Source organism: Mirounga leonina, unplaced genomic scaffold, assembly GCF_011800145.1.
Source record: "Mirounga leonina isolate KUSES-001 unplaced genomic scaffold, KU_Mleo_1.0 Mir_175, whole genome shotgun sequence".
Taxonomy (NCBI): Eukaryota; Metazoa; Chordata; class Mammalia; order Carnivora; family Phocidae; genus Mirounga; species Mirounga leonina.
The window spans coordinates 23,053,550-23,068,161 of NW_023270453.1; the positions used below are offsets into that span (position 1 = coordinate 23,053,550).

General features: G+C 56.7%; 1 protein-coding gene across 5 annotated transcripts in view; it reads right to left on the reverse strand.

Moving 5' to 3' along the window:
• The window catches only part of ABCA3 (ATP binding cassette subfamily A member 3), a 41,287-nt gene extending 26,907 nt beyond the window's left edge, over positions 1–14,380 (reverse strand). The window contains exons 1-8 of one of the 5 annotated variants that reach the window (XM_035021999.1): positions 14,216–14,380; positions 6,865–7,055; positions 5,703–5,946; positions 4,865–4,962; positions 4,488–4,752; positions 3,544–3,671; positions 2,709–2,874; positions 745–1,004 (exon numbers count right to left, since the gene is read on the reverse strand). In XM_035021999.1, coding sequence (XP_034877890.1) covers positions 745–1,004; positions 2,709–2,874; positions 3,544–3,671; positions 4,488–4,752; positions 4,865–4,918 — 873 coding nt within the window. In that variant the 5' untranslated portion in view covers positions 4,919–4,962; positions 5,703–5,946; positions 6,865–7,055; positions 14,216–14,380. Of the gene's footprint in view, positions 1–744; positions 1,005–2,708; positions 2,875–3,543; positions 3,672–4,487; positions 4,753–4,864; positions 4,963–5,702; positions 6,058–6,864; positions 8,956–14,215 lie in introns of those variants that run through there. The other 4 variants (XM_035021998.1, XM_035022001.1, XM_035022003.1 and 1 more) reach the window with 4 other exon arrangements.
• Between the last annotated feature and the right edge of the window lie 232 nt (positions 14,381–14,612).

Below are 14,612 nucleotides of genomic sequence, written 5' to 3' on the forward strand. Positions count from 1 at the left end.
CACCATTGCACCGCCGTCCCATCCCACACCCACGCAGACAGCACCCCGTCCCCTCTCGTGGCCCCCTGCTTACAAGCCCCCCGATCACAGATGTGGCACCTATGAGAATATGCTAAGTGTCACAGCTGCTGCCGAAGGAAGAACTTCAAATAAAGTCTGGGTAATTTCGACAGCGTCACCGGCATGAGTTTATGGGTGACGCTATCGTGCAGCTGTACTTGATTAAGGCAAGGACACCTTCCATACTCCTTACCCCCGTTCCCACTGCACCTAGTGGTGCAGACCTACAGCTGTGCCTGACCCGTGCAGAGTGAACGGGCCTTCTGCCCGGCCACGAACCAAAATGTTTGGTCCCCCTGGGGTGGCTCTGTTCAGCAGGATTTGGATGTGAGTAGGTATATAATTTAGAGTTTTCTAGTGGCCACAGCAAAAAAGTTAACAGGAACCCGTGAAATTAGTTTAACGCTGTGTTCTGCTTGACCTAGCACATCAAACCATGGTCTTTTCAACATGTCAGGCTTCAGCGCACTGCACACAACATGTGGTGCTTTATCAGGGTTTTAAGACCTGGATGCACCGGGCTTGATTTCACAGAAGCCCTGGGATTGCCGGCGCCACAGTGGGCGTTCCACCCCACGTCCGGCTGCTCGTATGGCTCAGCGCCCCGCTCGCTGCCTCCCCCCGGCGCATGGCGCCTGCACTCAACCCGCCGAGACAGTTGGAAGCCACACAGAGCACGGCTACCTTCAGCTTCCTCTCCTTCTCCTGCACGACGGCCCGGATGATGGTGAGCGAGGTGTAGGTGAAGCTCAGCATGAGCAGCAGGGGGAGCTGGTACTGGATGGCAACCAGGAAGGGGTCCGAAATAAAAGGGGGGTAAGGGAACCTCTTCGCGATCACGGTGAGCTTCTCAAACAGCTGACGCGTGGAGGCGTTGGCGTGGTACTGCATGATGGCCCTGTCCACCGCGTGCTGCACGGCCAGGAAGCCTTCACGGATGTACCCTGAGCGCGGAGCAGTGGGAAAAGCCACATCACAGGTGCTGCTCGCTCACTCAGACGCGTGCCCTGAGCCATACTGGGGTCTCCCTGGTGGACAGGGCCACGGAGCGACGCCACCTAACGCCCCTACGGGGGCCCCATCCTCATCTCCGACACACGACCCCTTCCCGCACCCCCAAGACCAGCCAGGCGGCACTGGTCTGACCCTCTCTTCCACCCCCCTTGTCCACTTTGGAGGACCCCGCTGATTACATCGGGCCCCCCAGGATAATCGACAGTAATCCTGCTATCTTGAGGCCCGCTGAGTAGCAGCCTTACTTCCTTCCACCCGAGCTAGCGCCTTCAAGAGAGGCAGGCGTCACAGTCCAAAGGCCACTGCTCAGACCTTCGAGTGCTTTGTGCTCTCTCTGCTGGCCCTCTCTGACCACCCGCCACATGCTCTGTCATAAAAGTCTGCCAGTGAGGCAGGAGGAGTGACAGACCAGGGGTGAGGGATTCCAGTGAAGAGCCTGGCCTGTGTGTTAGCCACTGTGGCGTGGCTGCTCCCAGCCCTGAGGAGTCCCCCTCTCGTCAACCACTCCCCCTGCTGAAAGGTCTGTGACCAGAAACAAAGCCACGGCAAACACCTTCAGCATGTGGATCTTCTCCTTCCTTCTGACTCTTCCAGGGGCTGAACTCCCTTTGGGGACCCCGTGGGTCTGAGTGTGGACATGGGGCTGGGGGAGCACGCCGAGCTTGTGCTGTGTGCCTGGCCTGCGTCCCTGCCGTGGCTTGGGGGCCTTCGTGTGCTCGCACCTGGCGTGGACTATCGAGTCCTCAACATAAAAAGACTGGACCCTTTCATCCGCTGGAATGCTTTCCCCAGGCTCCTGCTTGCTTTTCCTTCTTGGGCAAATTTTGAATTTATACCTAGTGAAATCTGCTTCCAAACTTAGGAAAGTGTACCCAAAAACAGGAGGACAGTCTCTCCTGCTGCTGGCCCCAGGCACCAGCCACAGTCTCTAAACACTGGCCGCCGCCTCCCTTCCTCCTGCCTGCCTGCCTGGCCGCCTGGCACTTCGTTTCGGGACATTCCTGGTTTTTTCCACCAAAACCTGGACACGCTCTGTCTCCTGCAGATGGTGGAACCCTGTGTTCTCCGCAACCCAGGACCCACGGACTGGGCTACTCCCTGCTCACCCCCAGCTCTGTTCCAGGAGGGCAGCCGTGCTTCGGGGGAGACGCACATGCTGTGTGGCCTGTGTGTGCCTGCCCAGGCCACACGGGACAGACCAACGCGCACACTGAGGGGGCACAACCAGCCAAGAGCTGGCTTCGGCAGGCGCCCCGCTCGCACAGTCAGACCCCGGACAATTGCTCCAGGACCACAGAGCTCCCGAAGCCCACACAACCATGCACAGCAAAGGCCACGGAGGGAAAGGAAGCATGAGGCCAAGCCCACAGACGCAACACCAATAGCAGCCTCTTTAAGACTGAGACACAGAAGTTTCCTTCAGGAGCACTCGTCCTCGGGGAAGTGGGGACAGTGCCTCTAAGGATGTGGCAGTCTTAACCCATCAGAGCCAGCTTTCCCGGACGCTTCCTTCCCTCTACGCGGCAGAAGACCGAACAGCCCTAAAGGAGTATTTCTGCAGAGGGACGCGAAGTGGGGCCCCCGTGACCGTCCCGTCAGCAGCCCCGGGAGGGATCGTGGCTGTGGCTTCTCACCAGGTTCTCCGCCGTCAGGGGACGCAGGCTCCCTTGGTCCTGGGTTTGGGAAAAGTGGGAAGAGCGAAGTGGTGTGCCATCCCTCTGTCTCTTTCAGGAAAAAGGAGCCTGTTTGGGTCCACATGTAGTTTCTTCGTGTGTAGCTGAACCGTAAGTGGTATTTCACCTACGGGAACAAAGAGAAAAGCACCCACTCTGAGGGATCCAGACAGAGAAGCAAACATCGTGTCCAACGAGAGAGTTTAGGGGTTCATTACCGTGAACTCCACACCCCCCCAACCCCCCCCCCAACATCCACAGGGTCCTGGAGCATCATGGTGAGTAGCCCTGCCCTGGGTGGGGAAGGGAGCCCTGAGATGCGCTCCTGGGGTGTTCTTGCCAGCCCCGTCTTGCCAGCCACCTCCAGGAACTCTGCACCCAAGGCGCCCTGATCATCAGTGGAGGGTCCCCAAAATAACGCTAGAGGAACTGGATCATTTCCTGGTCTTGATGCCACCAGACAGGAAGACTTCCTCGTGTTTTAAATAACTGAAATTCTAGTGCTGGTGTCCGGAAGTCCCACGTGTCTGCTCCTTTCCCCCCTGCCCACTTGACGGCGCACAGGGGACACGTGGGAGGACTAAGGGGTCTGCAGTGGGCCACCGGCTGCCTTCTTCAGGCTTTCCCAGCCGTGCTGGCCCGACGGGCTAGAGCGGGACCAGGGCACCCTTGGCGGGGACCCAGCCGTGCTCCCCGGCCCGGTGGTGAAGCCAGGTGTGGCCCAGCGGGCGGGCAGAGAGCCTTCACAGGCTGGGCTGGTTGAGGAGGGGGAGGGGCTGTGGGGCGGGGTCCTCACCGCCAGAGGCAGGGGCTCCCCGCTGTGGTTGAAGGTGTGCTCAAACACCAGGGCGGCCAGCACGTTCGAGGAGCGGTTGTTGTACCTGATGTAGTCCTCAAAGTCTTTCTCCGAGGGAAAGCCGCGAGCTGTGGGAGAGCCGCGAGTTGCCCGAGTGCCCGTTCTACTGGGAAATTGGGCTGCTTCAGGTCATTTTCAGGGAAAGACTGCAAATGTCCAGGTTTCTCTAGGGCTTTGTATCCCTGTCCTCAGAGTCCAGGAGGCTTTCGTGGGGGGCAGAGAGACTGGCTGCCGTGGGGACCAGCGGCACCCTACCATCAGGGCGGCCAGGTTTCTGGGGAGAGCTGGAGGCGGCCTCCCTGCACGGGGTGGCCTCTGTCTCTGGCCATGTGGGGTGTCGTGATGGGAGTGGACACTAATGTCATGTGTCACACGGTTTCTCTGTCACCAGACCCCACACCACGTAAAGGGCTTCCCGTCATCGCTCCGTGAGGGCCAAGAACCTCCCCCGAAGCATTTGCCACAGGGCATTCAATAGGCCACAGGTGGTATACACCAAAGAGGAGGCAGGAAAAGCAGTAACACTTTTATCCTGGAAGCAAAGAGTGAGGCAAGGAGACAGGTGCATGTACTGGGCGTGTCCCTCAACGGGCTTCCCGATGCCTTTTTCGAGAACCGTCCCCCCAAAACCACAACCCAGGAAAGGTGCTGGCAGGGCGCACTCACGGCACACCTTGCCCGTGGAATTCCAGAGCTGTCCCCACCATGAACCGTTGGGAGTGATTCCAGAGCCCGTGCTGCTCCAGGGGTCACCCATGTGGTCCCCATTTTATAACGAGTGACCCGCCAACGAGGGCAGATGCTGAGTCTGGCCACTGGCCGGGGCGGCTCACCTGGGTTCGTCCCCCATAGCTGGACGGGAGGGGACCCAGAGGACACCTCACCTCTCATGTTGATGACCAGCGTCCTCCGTGCCATCTCCGTGATGGTCTTCACGGCGTCACTCTGGGACGGGATGTAGGCGAGCTCCCAGGTGTCGCCTGGAGGCGGGAAGCTGAAGAACAGGGGCAGCTCTCGGATGGACTGGCCGGGGTAGATGGTGGCATTGGGAACATTTTCTGACTGGATCTTCAAGCGGAGCCATATCAGGATCCCAGAGAACAGCAAGGGCAGGAAGAGCTCCAGGACGGTCACCAGGACTTTGCGCTTCTGCAAGAGAAAGGGAAGGAGCCAGCTGGGGGAGCGCGAGGCCGGCAGGGGTCACGGGGCCCTCCCTCGGTTTGCCCCTCCTGGGGCCCGGTGCACGGGGGCACGCGCCTACCTGCACAGTGTAGTTCTTCCAGAGCAGGAGCACCAGCTGCCTGAGCACGGCCATCTTCAGGCTGACGGAAGGCTGGGTGTACGGTGGCCGCGGTGCACCTGGGGGCCCCAGGGCGGGAGACCCCCCTCAGACACAAGCCCTCCTCCCGCGTCCCCGCGTCCTGTCTGCCACCAGAGAAAGACACCAGCTCTGCTCCGTCCACTCACGGAGAAAGCGTGCTGCTAGGCAGTGGCCGGTCTCGTGCCGAGACGCACCCTCAGTGACAGGCTCTATGGCCACGTGCTGCTGGAGGGGCTCTCATCCTGCGGGAGATGCCATATAGGTGTCCCCTGTGGTTCGGATGAATGTGCTACCTCTCTGCGCATCCCCCCGCCCCCCTCTCCCGCCGACTGGCCACCCCGGCCACAGCCACGGTCACAGAACTGGTGAAAGCACACTCGGCTGGCCCAGAGCTGCGGGGCGGGGAGGAGAGGCCTGGGAGGGGGCCCTTGCCAGCCTGGCTGACCAGGGGACAGGACGTGGTAGGCAGACCTGTGGGTGGAACGATGGCCCTCAGGACCAGTTTTTCCTGCTTTAACCATGAGCACTGGTATGCGGCCTCCACGTGACAGTGGTCATTTTCCTCCAGAGAAAATCTGCCCCATGTCACGTAGGAGTATTATGTTTAAACCTGGCACATATGGCCGCGCAGGGCTGTAGAGAGGCTGTCCTATGGGAGACCCAGCAGAAACGAGAGCCGGGATTTCTAAAGGTCTCCCCTCACCTGGGGAAATGCATTTCCCCAGACTTCTAGTGTGAGTGGCAGAGACACGGAGCCCAACACTCATGAGACACTCACCTGCCGCAGAAGGAGGTGGTCTGAAGGAGCTCAGGAAGACCCCACGACGCCCAGGACACGGCACCCCCGCGTTGTGGAAGCTGCGGGCATGAAGGCCGGGGGCGGACGGAGCTGCACCCACCCAGGGTGGGCACGTGGGCGGCGGAGGTGGAGGGCCCCCCTTGCCCCCCAGAGCACCTGGTTCCCGTCCACACGGTGGTGAGGGCGCAGGGGGAGTGGAGGTAGGCCCCTGGTGCTCAGGGTCCTGCAAGTGGGGAGAAGCCTGTGTGACGTACGCAGGAAGTTCTGAGCTCAGTGAACTGGCTCCACATGCAGGTGGGCGGATGCAGCTGCACACCACCCGCCAGGCGGGTTGAGAGAGCGCAAGCCCTAGACAAACGTCCCTTAGTGAATGCCCAGAGGACCCGCCTTGAGAGCTCCTAGGTGTTTTCTCACAAAGGCCAACTATACATTTGGCCCCAATCAGTTGAAAGTCATTTCCACTGAAGCTCTTTTTAAAATTAAACTCTTGCTTTTTTTGGAAACGATGTGGCTGTCCATATCTGTCGGATGATAGTTACTCAAAATTCACGCGTTTAAGGGTCCTCAGTGAATACTCGTAGAGAACACAACTGCAAGAAGTTATTTACAAATCAACCTAAGATATGCTTTTAATTAACCATGTGGTTAAAATGTGAAGAGATTAAAGCTAAAGTAGCATGAAGTGCTATTAAGTGTCACCTTAATAAATGATCCAAATTCTTTCAAAATTAACAAGGTGGAAAAAGTGTCATAAAATCAGCTGTAGGCAGTTAATAAAAGAATATAAATAATAAAAGAATAAAAAATAATCAGACCCACGAGGGCCTGTGGTTTATCAAAGGTTTCTAGAAGTGCTTTAGGTCAGATGGGGGATGGCAGTGCCTCTAGCAGGACCCGCCATCCCCACGACGTGACCTGGCCTGACCGGGGTGAACCTTCTTCCTCTCCCCAGAGGGGAATATAAAAAGGTCATGGTTCAAAGAAGTCTTCTGGTCAGACTTCTGGAGAAGTCTGGCTAGGAAAGGACACATCCCCGTGCTTACTCCTGTCTCTCCGGCCTGAGGAGAGCGGGGGACAGAAAGACAGATCGACCACGTTCCCACAGTCCCTACAAGGCCAAGAGCAGCACCCGTGCACTGACCTGGGTCCTGGGAGAGGCTCCTGGCCACGGTCTCCCTCCGGGGCTACAGCAGGACTGGCCGGGAGGAGGCGGCTCTGTGACCAGGGCTCTGGGGTGGGGCCTGCGGGCCTCTCGAGTGCAGCGGGGTGACGGACGCCTCACGGGACATCAGGAGGGGCCCAGGACTTGCTGGCATGACTCTACTGGGACCTCTGGGCAAAAGGAGGGCACTAGAGCATAATTTGGAAAATAACCAAAAAGCACCTCTCACCAAGTTAGAAAGTGAAGAGACCAAAACAGATTGCAAGCGTGTCACTTAAAACAGAGCAGATCCGATAACAAAGAAATATGGATGCAGGGAAACAGAGACTGCAGGGGTGGGTCTTTGTTCCCTCCTGATATGTGGAAATAGAAGGAGCTTTCACGTTAGACACGCTCACCCAGGCCTTGCTTCTGCCATCACCACCTCTTACAGACGAAGAAAGGAGGAGGAAGGACCCAGCCCTGATCACACAGCAAGAAAGCCGTGAGCCAAGACTACGAAAAGTAGTAAAATCTTTATAAAATTGTATGCATTGCTCCCACAACGCACCCTTGGAAATCAAACAGAGAAACTATCCCCTGAGCCCCGCCACCTTCATGGGTATCTACTGGTCTCCCTCCAGCACCTGGCCGGCTGCCTTGTGCGTGCCAGGCCGCATCCCAAGTTCTACCGAATGCCTTACTTGTATCTGTTCTGTTTGAGCAGAAAGGAATTTAAAGGAGATTCCCAGAATTACAAAATCTGGACAACTTTCTGGTTATGAAAGCAAATGTACACGAGGAAAGGAAGTTAAATGTTCCTCAAAACACTTGACACTGAGGCACAGAGTCCCCAGAAGAGGTTGTGCAGAGCCAGCCCCACGCCTTCTACTCTAAGGTAAACACTCAGGTGGGGGCCACTTGCGAAGCCGCCTCTGCCCCACATGAGTGGCTGAGAACTTCCCCTCCAGGGCTCACTTCACTCCTCCAGGGACAGAGCCAGGAAGGGAAGGGAGAGCTTCCTTCCCCCCCCCCACCCAAAAGGCTTGTTTGCTCACTGTTAAAATATTAAACGTTACACAAAGTGTTGAGTGTTTCGGTGTTTGCTTTTTAGGTGAGCGATTGAACTGATCCAGAGTGAGTGTGTCCTGTGGCCTGTGGCCTGCTGGTTTCGGGGAGCTCTTGTGATGACACACAGGATTCCTCCACCAAGGGCTTTTCCAGTAACTTTCGTGAGTACAAGAATTATGGATTGTGCCAGTTACAAGGCCCTGTGGCCGCTCGGGTGCATGTTCAGAGCCCAGACACCTCAGCTTCCTCATCTGTGGTTTTCTTCATTACGGGCTTGAATCTGTCATCCACTGTCCATGTGCCCATGCAAAATAGGTTATTTCAGCATACATGGAACACAGCGGCGTTAATGCTTCTAGAGAGGTCACTCCCGAGGAAGCCTGAAGGCCAGCAAGCTAAGTGGACAGGGCCCTGGGGCCAGGCACTCACCCTGTTGTGTCACGAGTTCCCGTCACATCCCGAGCTCAGTGCATCTCCTTCCAGGGAAGCCTGAGTCTGCCCAGGCCTGGAGGACGGCATGGTGAGAAGGAGGGGTCTCCACGAAGCTGGGCCTCCGCACATCACACAGAGAGCAGACAAGCACAGCTTTACCCTCTTTCCACGGGTGTGGAATAGAGACAGAGCCTTACTGGTGGCGCTGGCCAGGACTCGGCACTTTTCCTGAGGACCAAGGCTGGTGAGGACCCAGCTCAGCTAGGAGAGCATTTCCTTATCGACACGGGGAGTCCACTACAGTGAGTGGTAGTAAAGGTCTATGTGTGTCCATTCCAAATAGGTACTTAATGCTTGTGGGTAGAATCTGCGGTCTTCTATGATACATAAGACAAAAAAGCATTGATTCCTCCCACAAACATCTGCCCAGTGCTTGCTGTGCAAGGGGTGCTGAGGGTGTGGAAATGGAAATCATAACATTCCCATCCCAAGATGCTCACAGTCCACGAACATGTCTGTGTACTGTAATTGCTGGAGTCCAGCCAAAGGAGGCATCATGAGATTCTGGAGAGGACTGAACTCGTGTGTGTGTGTGTGTGTGTGTGTGTGTGTGTGTGTGTGTGTCTGATGCGAGGGAAGCTCTGAGAAGGCTCCTGGGAGTGAGGGACACCGGAGACCGGTGTCGAGTGTCCTCATAGCTGGGGGGTGGGGGGGAGGGGAAGAGCGTGTGTGGGGAGCAGCCCGTGGTTCTGAGTACCTGGGCGGGGAGCAGTGGGAATGAGCCAGAAAGGGAAGCTGACCAAGGCCTCGGATGCTGTGCCAAGGCAGTGTGCTGGGCAGGGGGCATCCACATGGGCAGTAATGCTGATCTCCAGGTGTTTTGTCTGATTGTTTACCCAGCACATGATCTCATCTTTCGGGGTGTGTGTGTTTTTTTTGGGGGGGTGCACAGTAAACATGTGAAAATGTCTATTTCAGTGGATTCTGCAGATGCAAAGTCTAAATAGCAGTCAACGCTGTAAAGCATAGGAGGAAAGCGGCAGGTGCATTTAAAGGGTGGTCCCCGCCAGCCAAGCCTACCACCAGCCTCCAGGCAGGGTGCGAGACACCATCTGCTGGACGAAAGGAATGGTGAGAAACTGCACTCACAGGTATTTTTCTTTAAAAATGAAGGGGAGGGGGGGCGCCTGGGTGGCTCAGTAGTTAAGCGTCTGCCTTCGGCTCAGGTCATGATCCCAGGGTCCTGGGATTGAGTCCCACATCGGGCTCCCTGCTCTGCGGGAAGCCTGCTTCTCCCTCTCCCACTCCCCCTGCTTGTGTTCCTGCTCTCGCTATGTCTCTCTCTCTCAAAAAAATAAATAAAATCTTTTAAAAATAAATAAATAAATAAAATAAAATAAAAATGAGGGGGAAATTGGGGTGCCTGCGTGGCTCAGTCGTTCAGCGTCTGCCTTCGGCTCAGGTCATGATCCCAGGGTCCTGGGATCAAGCCCCACATTGGGCTCCCCGCTCAGCGGGGAGCCTGCTTCTCCCTCTCCCACTCCCCCTGCTTGTGTTCCCTCTCTCGCTGTGTCTCTCTCTCTGTCAAATAAATAAATAAAATCTTAAAAAAATAAATAAAAGTGAGGGGGAAATTGGCTTTATTGATATTCAGTAGGGAAGGACCCTGGCACGCCTGCTGGCCTGTGTGTTGGCAGCCACGTACCCTGACGGGGATGGCGGCTTCTGAGATATGGCAGGGATGGCGGCCCTCGCTCGCTGGTTTAGTTTAAGCCTCGCACACGTGCCGGACTTCATGTGATTCAAGGTATGACGTTCAGGTGCAATTAAAACACACACAATCATGGCTGAAGCGTTACGATACTTTGTAAGGATTTGGGAAGTGACCGTGAATACCCTTGGTGACAGGAAGGGTCACCAGTCATCTCAGGACTTAGAACTTAAGGAGGAAATACATATTTTCTCTCAAGAAAAGTTCCAAATCTGGAGGTCTTTTTCTTTTTTCTCCATGACAACGGACCGCCGTGTGTCAGCTACCTCATTTCTCTTAAGCCGACATACTCAAATCTGTCCCTTCAAGGAAAAGGTGACAATGAGTGAGAGTTGTGGTTTTTCAAAACAACCCGGGCTAGGAATGGAGCATTTATGAAAAGGGATGTGTGGAGCCCAGGGGCAGTGCCATCTACATGCACACGCACATGCTAAGAGTAACCGGAGCTAGACGCTCCACCTGCCCCAGCAGCCCCTGAATGCTTACCCCGCCCCCGCCCCCACCCCGCAACACAGCAAGAGCCCTCGCGGGATTGGTGAGTGGGAGAGAAAGGCAAGTCCTGGGCTCCCAGCACAGTCTACGTGGCTTCACGAGGTTCATGGCATTTACCGGCGACACACCAGAACCAGGAACCAAAATAAACAGAACCTAGAACCAAACCTTCGGATGAGGACTTAGGGTTCACCAAGACTTTATAAATGGGATGCAGACTTGCTCACATGGCTTTCTTTGAAAAACAGCATATGGGATGGGGCGTCTGGCTGGTGTAGTCGGTGGACCGTGTGACTCGTGATCTTGGGGTCGTGAGTTTGAGCCCCATGATGGGCATGCCGACTACTTAAAAAAATTAAAACATCCACGTTTTTATGATTGATCTAGTAGCACTAATACGCTCAACAAATTTGACCATGTTCACTTTGCCTCTCATCCCTTTAAAAGGTCTATATTGGTGTGTATTTCTGTGTCCATGATATTCAGGATGGTAGTATGTGGCATTATTTTATAAATAAATGAAATACACGGGGGTGCAAACTCAAATTCTTTTACATATAGCAGCACGCAAGAAAAAGCGGATGACGTATTTACACAAGTGGCCCTTGCGTGGATGAGGCAGGAACAAATCCACGAGGCTCGGTCATTGTCCAGGAGCCCCAGGAGGCTGGGTTCAAGGCTGTGGTCACGTGCATCAGAGGCCCAGGCAGAGACCTGGTTTGCTGGCCTCACACTCAACACCACCATCCACCCAGTCCAGGGTTGGGGCAGCGGTCTCCTTGAGATCCTAAGGCTCTGAGTTCACAAAGAAGCTCCTGGCAGGGGTTGGTGGGGTGTATTTTTAAGACAGGCGAAGGGAAGGTCTTTTAAGACAGCCCAAGGGAAGCTATGAGGAGAGAGTTCCACAAAATCGGTCTGCCTCCTGCTTTGCTCACCCCTTCTGGAGCCTCAGTCCCACTGCTGTCCTGCTAGCCGTTCCGCCCCTCTGGGTGTAGGAAATGAGGTAATGAGGCGATTGAGGATCCCCGGGGACAGGTAACCATGGGTCTTCCACAGCAAGCTCATTACTCAGCTCCTGCAAAGGTACCTGTCTGCCTGGTGACTCCAAATCTCTGAGCCATTCAGGGGGATGGGGACTGACATGCTCTACACTTTCCCAAGAGGGTCCGGGCCTCCTGGGGTTTTGTCTTCTTGGAATATCATCTCCCAGTCCAGTCCCAGCCCCACTGTGAAGCAGCCACGGACAACCCTGGCCCAGGGGGTCTTCATCCTGGCTGCACAATGGCATCTTCTAGGGGTGCTTTAACTCAGAAACTGACATCAGAGGTCCACCCCTGAAGATTCTGGGCTCTGGCCTGGGCAGGGGACCCATCCCAGGGTGATTCTACCATGCAGCCAGGGTTGAGACCTTCTGCTCTTGCTGAAAGCCACCCCTCCACCTCTGGACACCCGCAACAACTTTTCCGATGTGTCAAGTGGTACTTGTCTCATTCTGTCTGATGTCACAGTTACTTGTGAATAAATCATTCTCTTTAGCTCCATCCTAAGGTCCCCAAGAGCAGGGACCACATCCAATTAATCTTTCCATCATGCACAGAGCTTTGCCCATCCTTTCCCCCTGACTTCTAGAATGTTTTCTTTCCCCTTCACCAACTCAAGAGCAGACGAATCTACTGTCGTCTTGGGAGGCAGGGTTGGAGAAGAGTCAAGTCAAGTGGGGAGTCTTCCCGGGCCTTCCCCGTCGAGACTAAGTGAAAACAGGTTCCTACGAGACCGGCACACACACCGTGTAAGGCTAGTGTCTTTGAAAAAGCCACCTGAGGGCGCCTGGGTGGCTCAGTTGGTTAAGTGACTGCCTTCAGCTCAGGTCATGATCCCAGGGTCCTGGGATCGAGTCCTGCATCAGGCTCCCTGCTCTGCGGGGAGCCTGCTTCTCCCTCTCCCACTTCCCCTGCTTGTGTTCCCTCTCTCACTGTGTCTCTCTCTGTCAAATAAATAAATAAAATCTTTAAAAAAAAAAAAAAGCCACCTGAGCTGATCTCTCCTATTCTAAACGGCTGTGTCGTCAGCATGATGGGAGATCACCAGAGAGGGAAGGATGTCATCTTGTTTGTCAGATATGATGACCAAGTGGTCAATTAAAAAACAAAACAAGGGCGCCGGGGTGGCTCAGTTGTTAAGCGTCTGCCTTCGGCTCAGGTCATGACCCCAGGGTCCTGGGATCGAGTCCCGCATTGGGCTCCCTGCTCAACGGGAAGCCTGATTCTCCCTCTCCCACCCGCCCTGCTTGTGTTCCCTCTCTCACTGTGTCTCTCTCTGTCAAATAAATAAAATCTTTTAAAAAACAAAACAAAACAAAACTGCAAGGACTTAAAAAGAAGAGTGAGGGGATTCCCAGGGCGTCCAATTTTTTCCTATGTTCCCTTTTTCTTATGTTCCCTTGATGCAAACTTTCTAGAGGAAAAGAGCCTTGATCTTTTCAAGTTTACACAAGGCAGCACCCAACTGTTCAGAATCAAATGACACAGTTGCTCAGGAGGAAAAAAACCAGCCTGACTCACTTGCACCCTGCCCAGGTCCCCACTCTGTCACGGGGTGTCAGCCACCCATTCAATAAGCGTTTCTCCATCCCCTGTTCTGTGTCAGGGTCTGGCCCTGTGCTGGGAACCCAAGCCCTGACCAGGCCCAGGCCCGGCAGTAAGTGGGCTCACAGTGCAGGAGGCAAAGGGGTCAACAAACAGAAATACCAGATAAGGCAATGGGCTTTCATTAGGCCACATCCAAGGAAGTGAGGAGGGGGCCCTGGATTGCACACCAAATGTGCACCAAGTACACGTCCGTCCTAAACCCTTGTGCAGAAGACAGGACCTGCCCTCATGAAGCTACAGTGTAGTGTGTGAACGCCAACACTGGCGTAAACGCAAATTCGTACCATGGACTCACTGACCACGGACCCCAGAGGTTACTGAGGGCTGTTGCAGGCCTCTCCACCTAGACCAGGCATGCACGCCTTTCTGCCCGCCGCACAGCTCCCACCATGAGCACTGGACCCCTGCCCCTCCCCCCCATTCTTTCTCCCGGGAATGAAGGGCTGGGCGCAGGCCAAACTCCGGGGTGGGGAAGCACTCCCACCCACCCGGGGAATCTCGGCACGAAGGATGAGCCAGCAGCATCCCGGCGGCCCTGCTCCGCGCTCCCGGCCTGGGGGCTGCAAGGCTCTGGCGAGCGGCTGCCCCGAGCGCCTGCCTGCCGGACGAACGCCAAACGGTCCACCCTCCCGGCTCTGTACAAAGGGTGCCGCGGCGCGTCCAGCTCCGGGGTTCGCGGAGGAAGCCGCCCGCGGGGAGAGGGACACGCCCAGAGGCTCGGCCGAAGGGGAAGCCTGAGTCAGGGCTGCCTGGCGCTGCGGCCCCGCGAGGTGCACCTGCCGGGCGGGGCGGCGCGCGGGCGCGGAGGTGGGGGGTCCGGGGCGTGCAGGCCAAGCGCGGTGCGGCCGAGGGGGCAGGCCGGCCGGGCGGAGGGCGGCCCGGAGCCGCGAGCCCTGGGAGCAAGTGAGCGCGCGCGGCGGGTCCCGGCGGCACTCACCGACCCTCGGCGCCAGGGCGGCGGCGGCCGGCACGCTGCCCTCTTGCGGGGTCCCCTGCCTCGGGCCCGGCTGCGCTCGGCCTTGCGGCGGCGGCGACAGCGACGGCCGGTGCTGACAGCGGCTGGGACGCCCGGCGGGGAGGGGGCGCCTGCAACCAGCGGCAGGCGCTGACCGGGCGGCTCGGGCTCCTGCAGGGGGCGCGCCGGCCGGCTCGCGCGTGCGCAATGGGGCAGCCCTGCGGGTGCCCGGCCAGCCCGACGCCCCGCCCCGCCCGCGCCTGCGCAGTGCCGGCCGGAGTCGGGGTGGGGTGTGGTGGCGTCCACCTGCACTTGGGAGCGGCTGGAGCAGTCGCCTTGCGAGCCTTGACCTTCGCTGGCGGTCCAGCCGTTCCCCCCA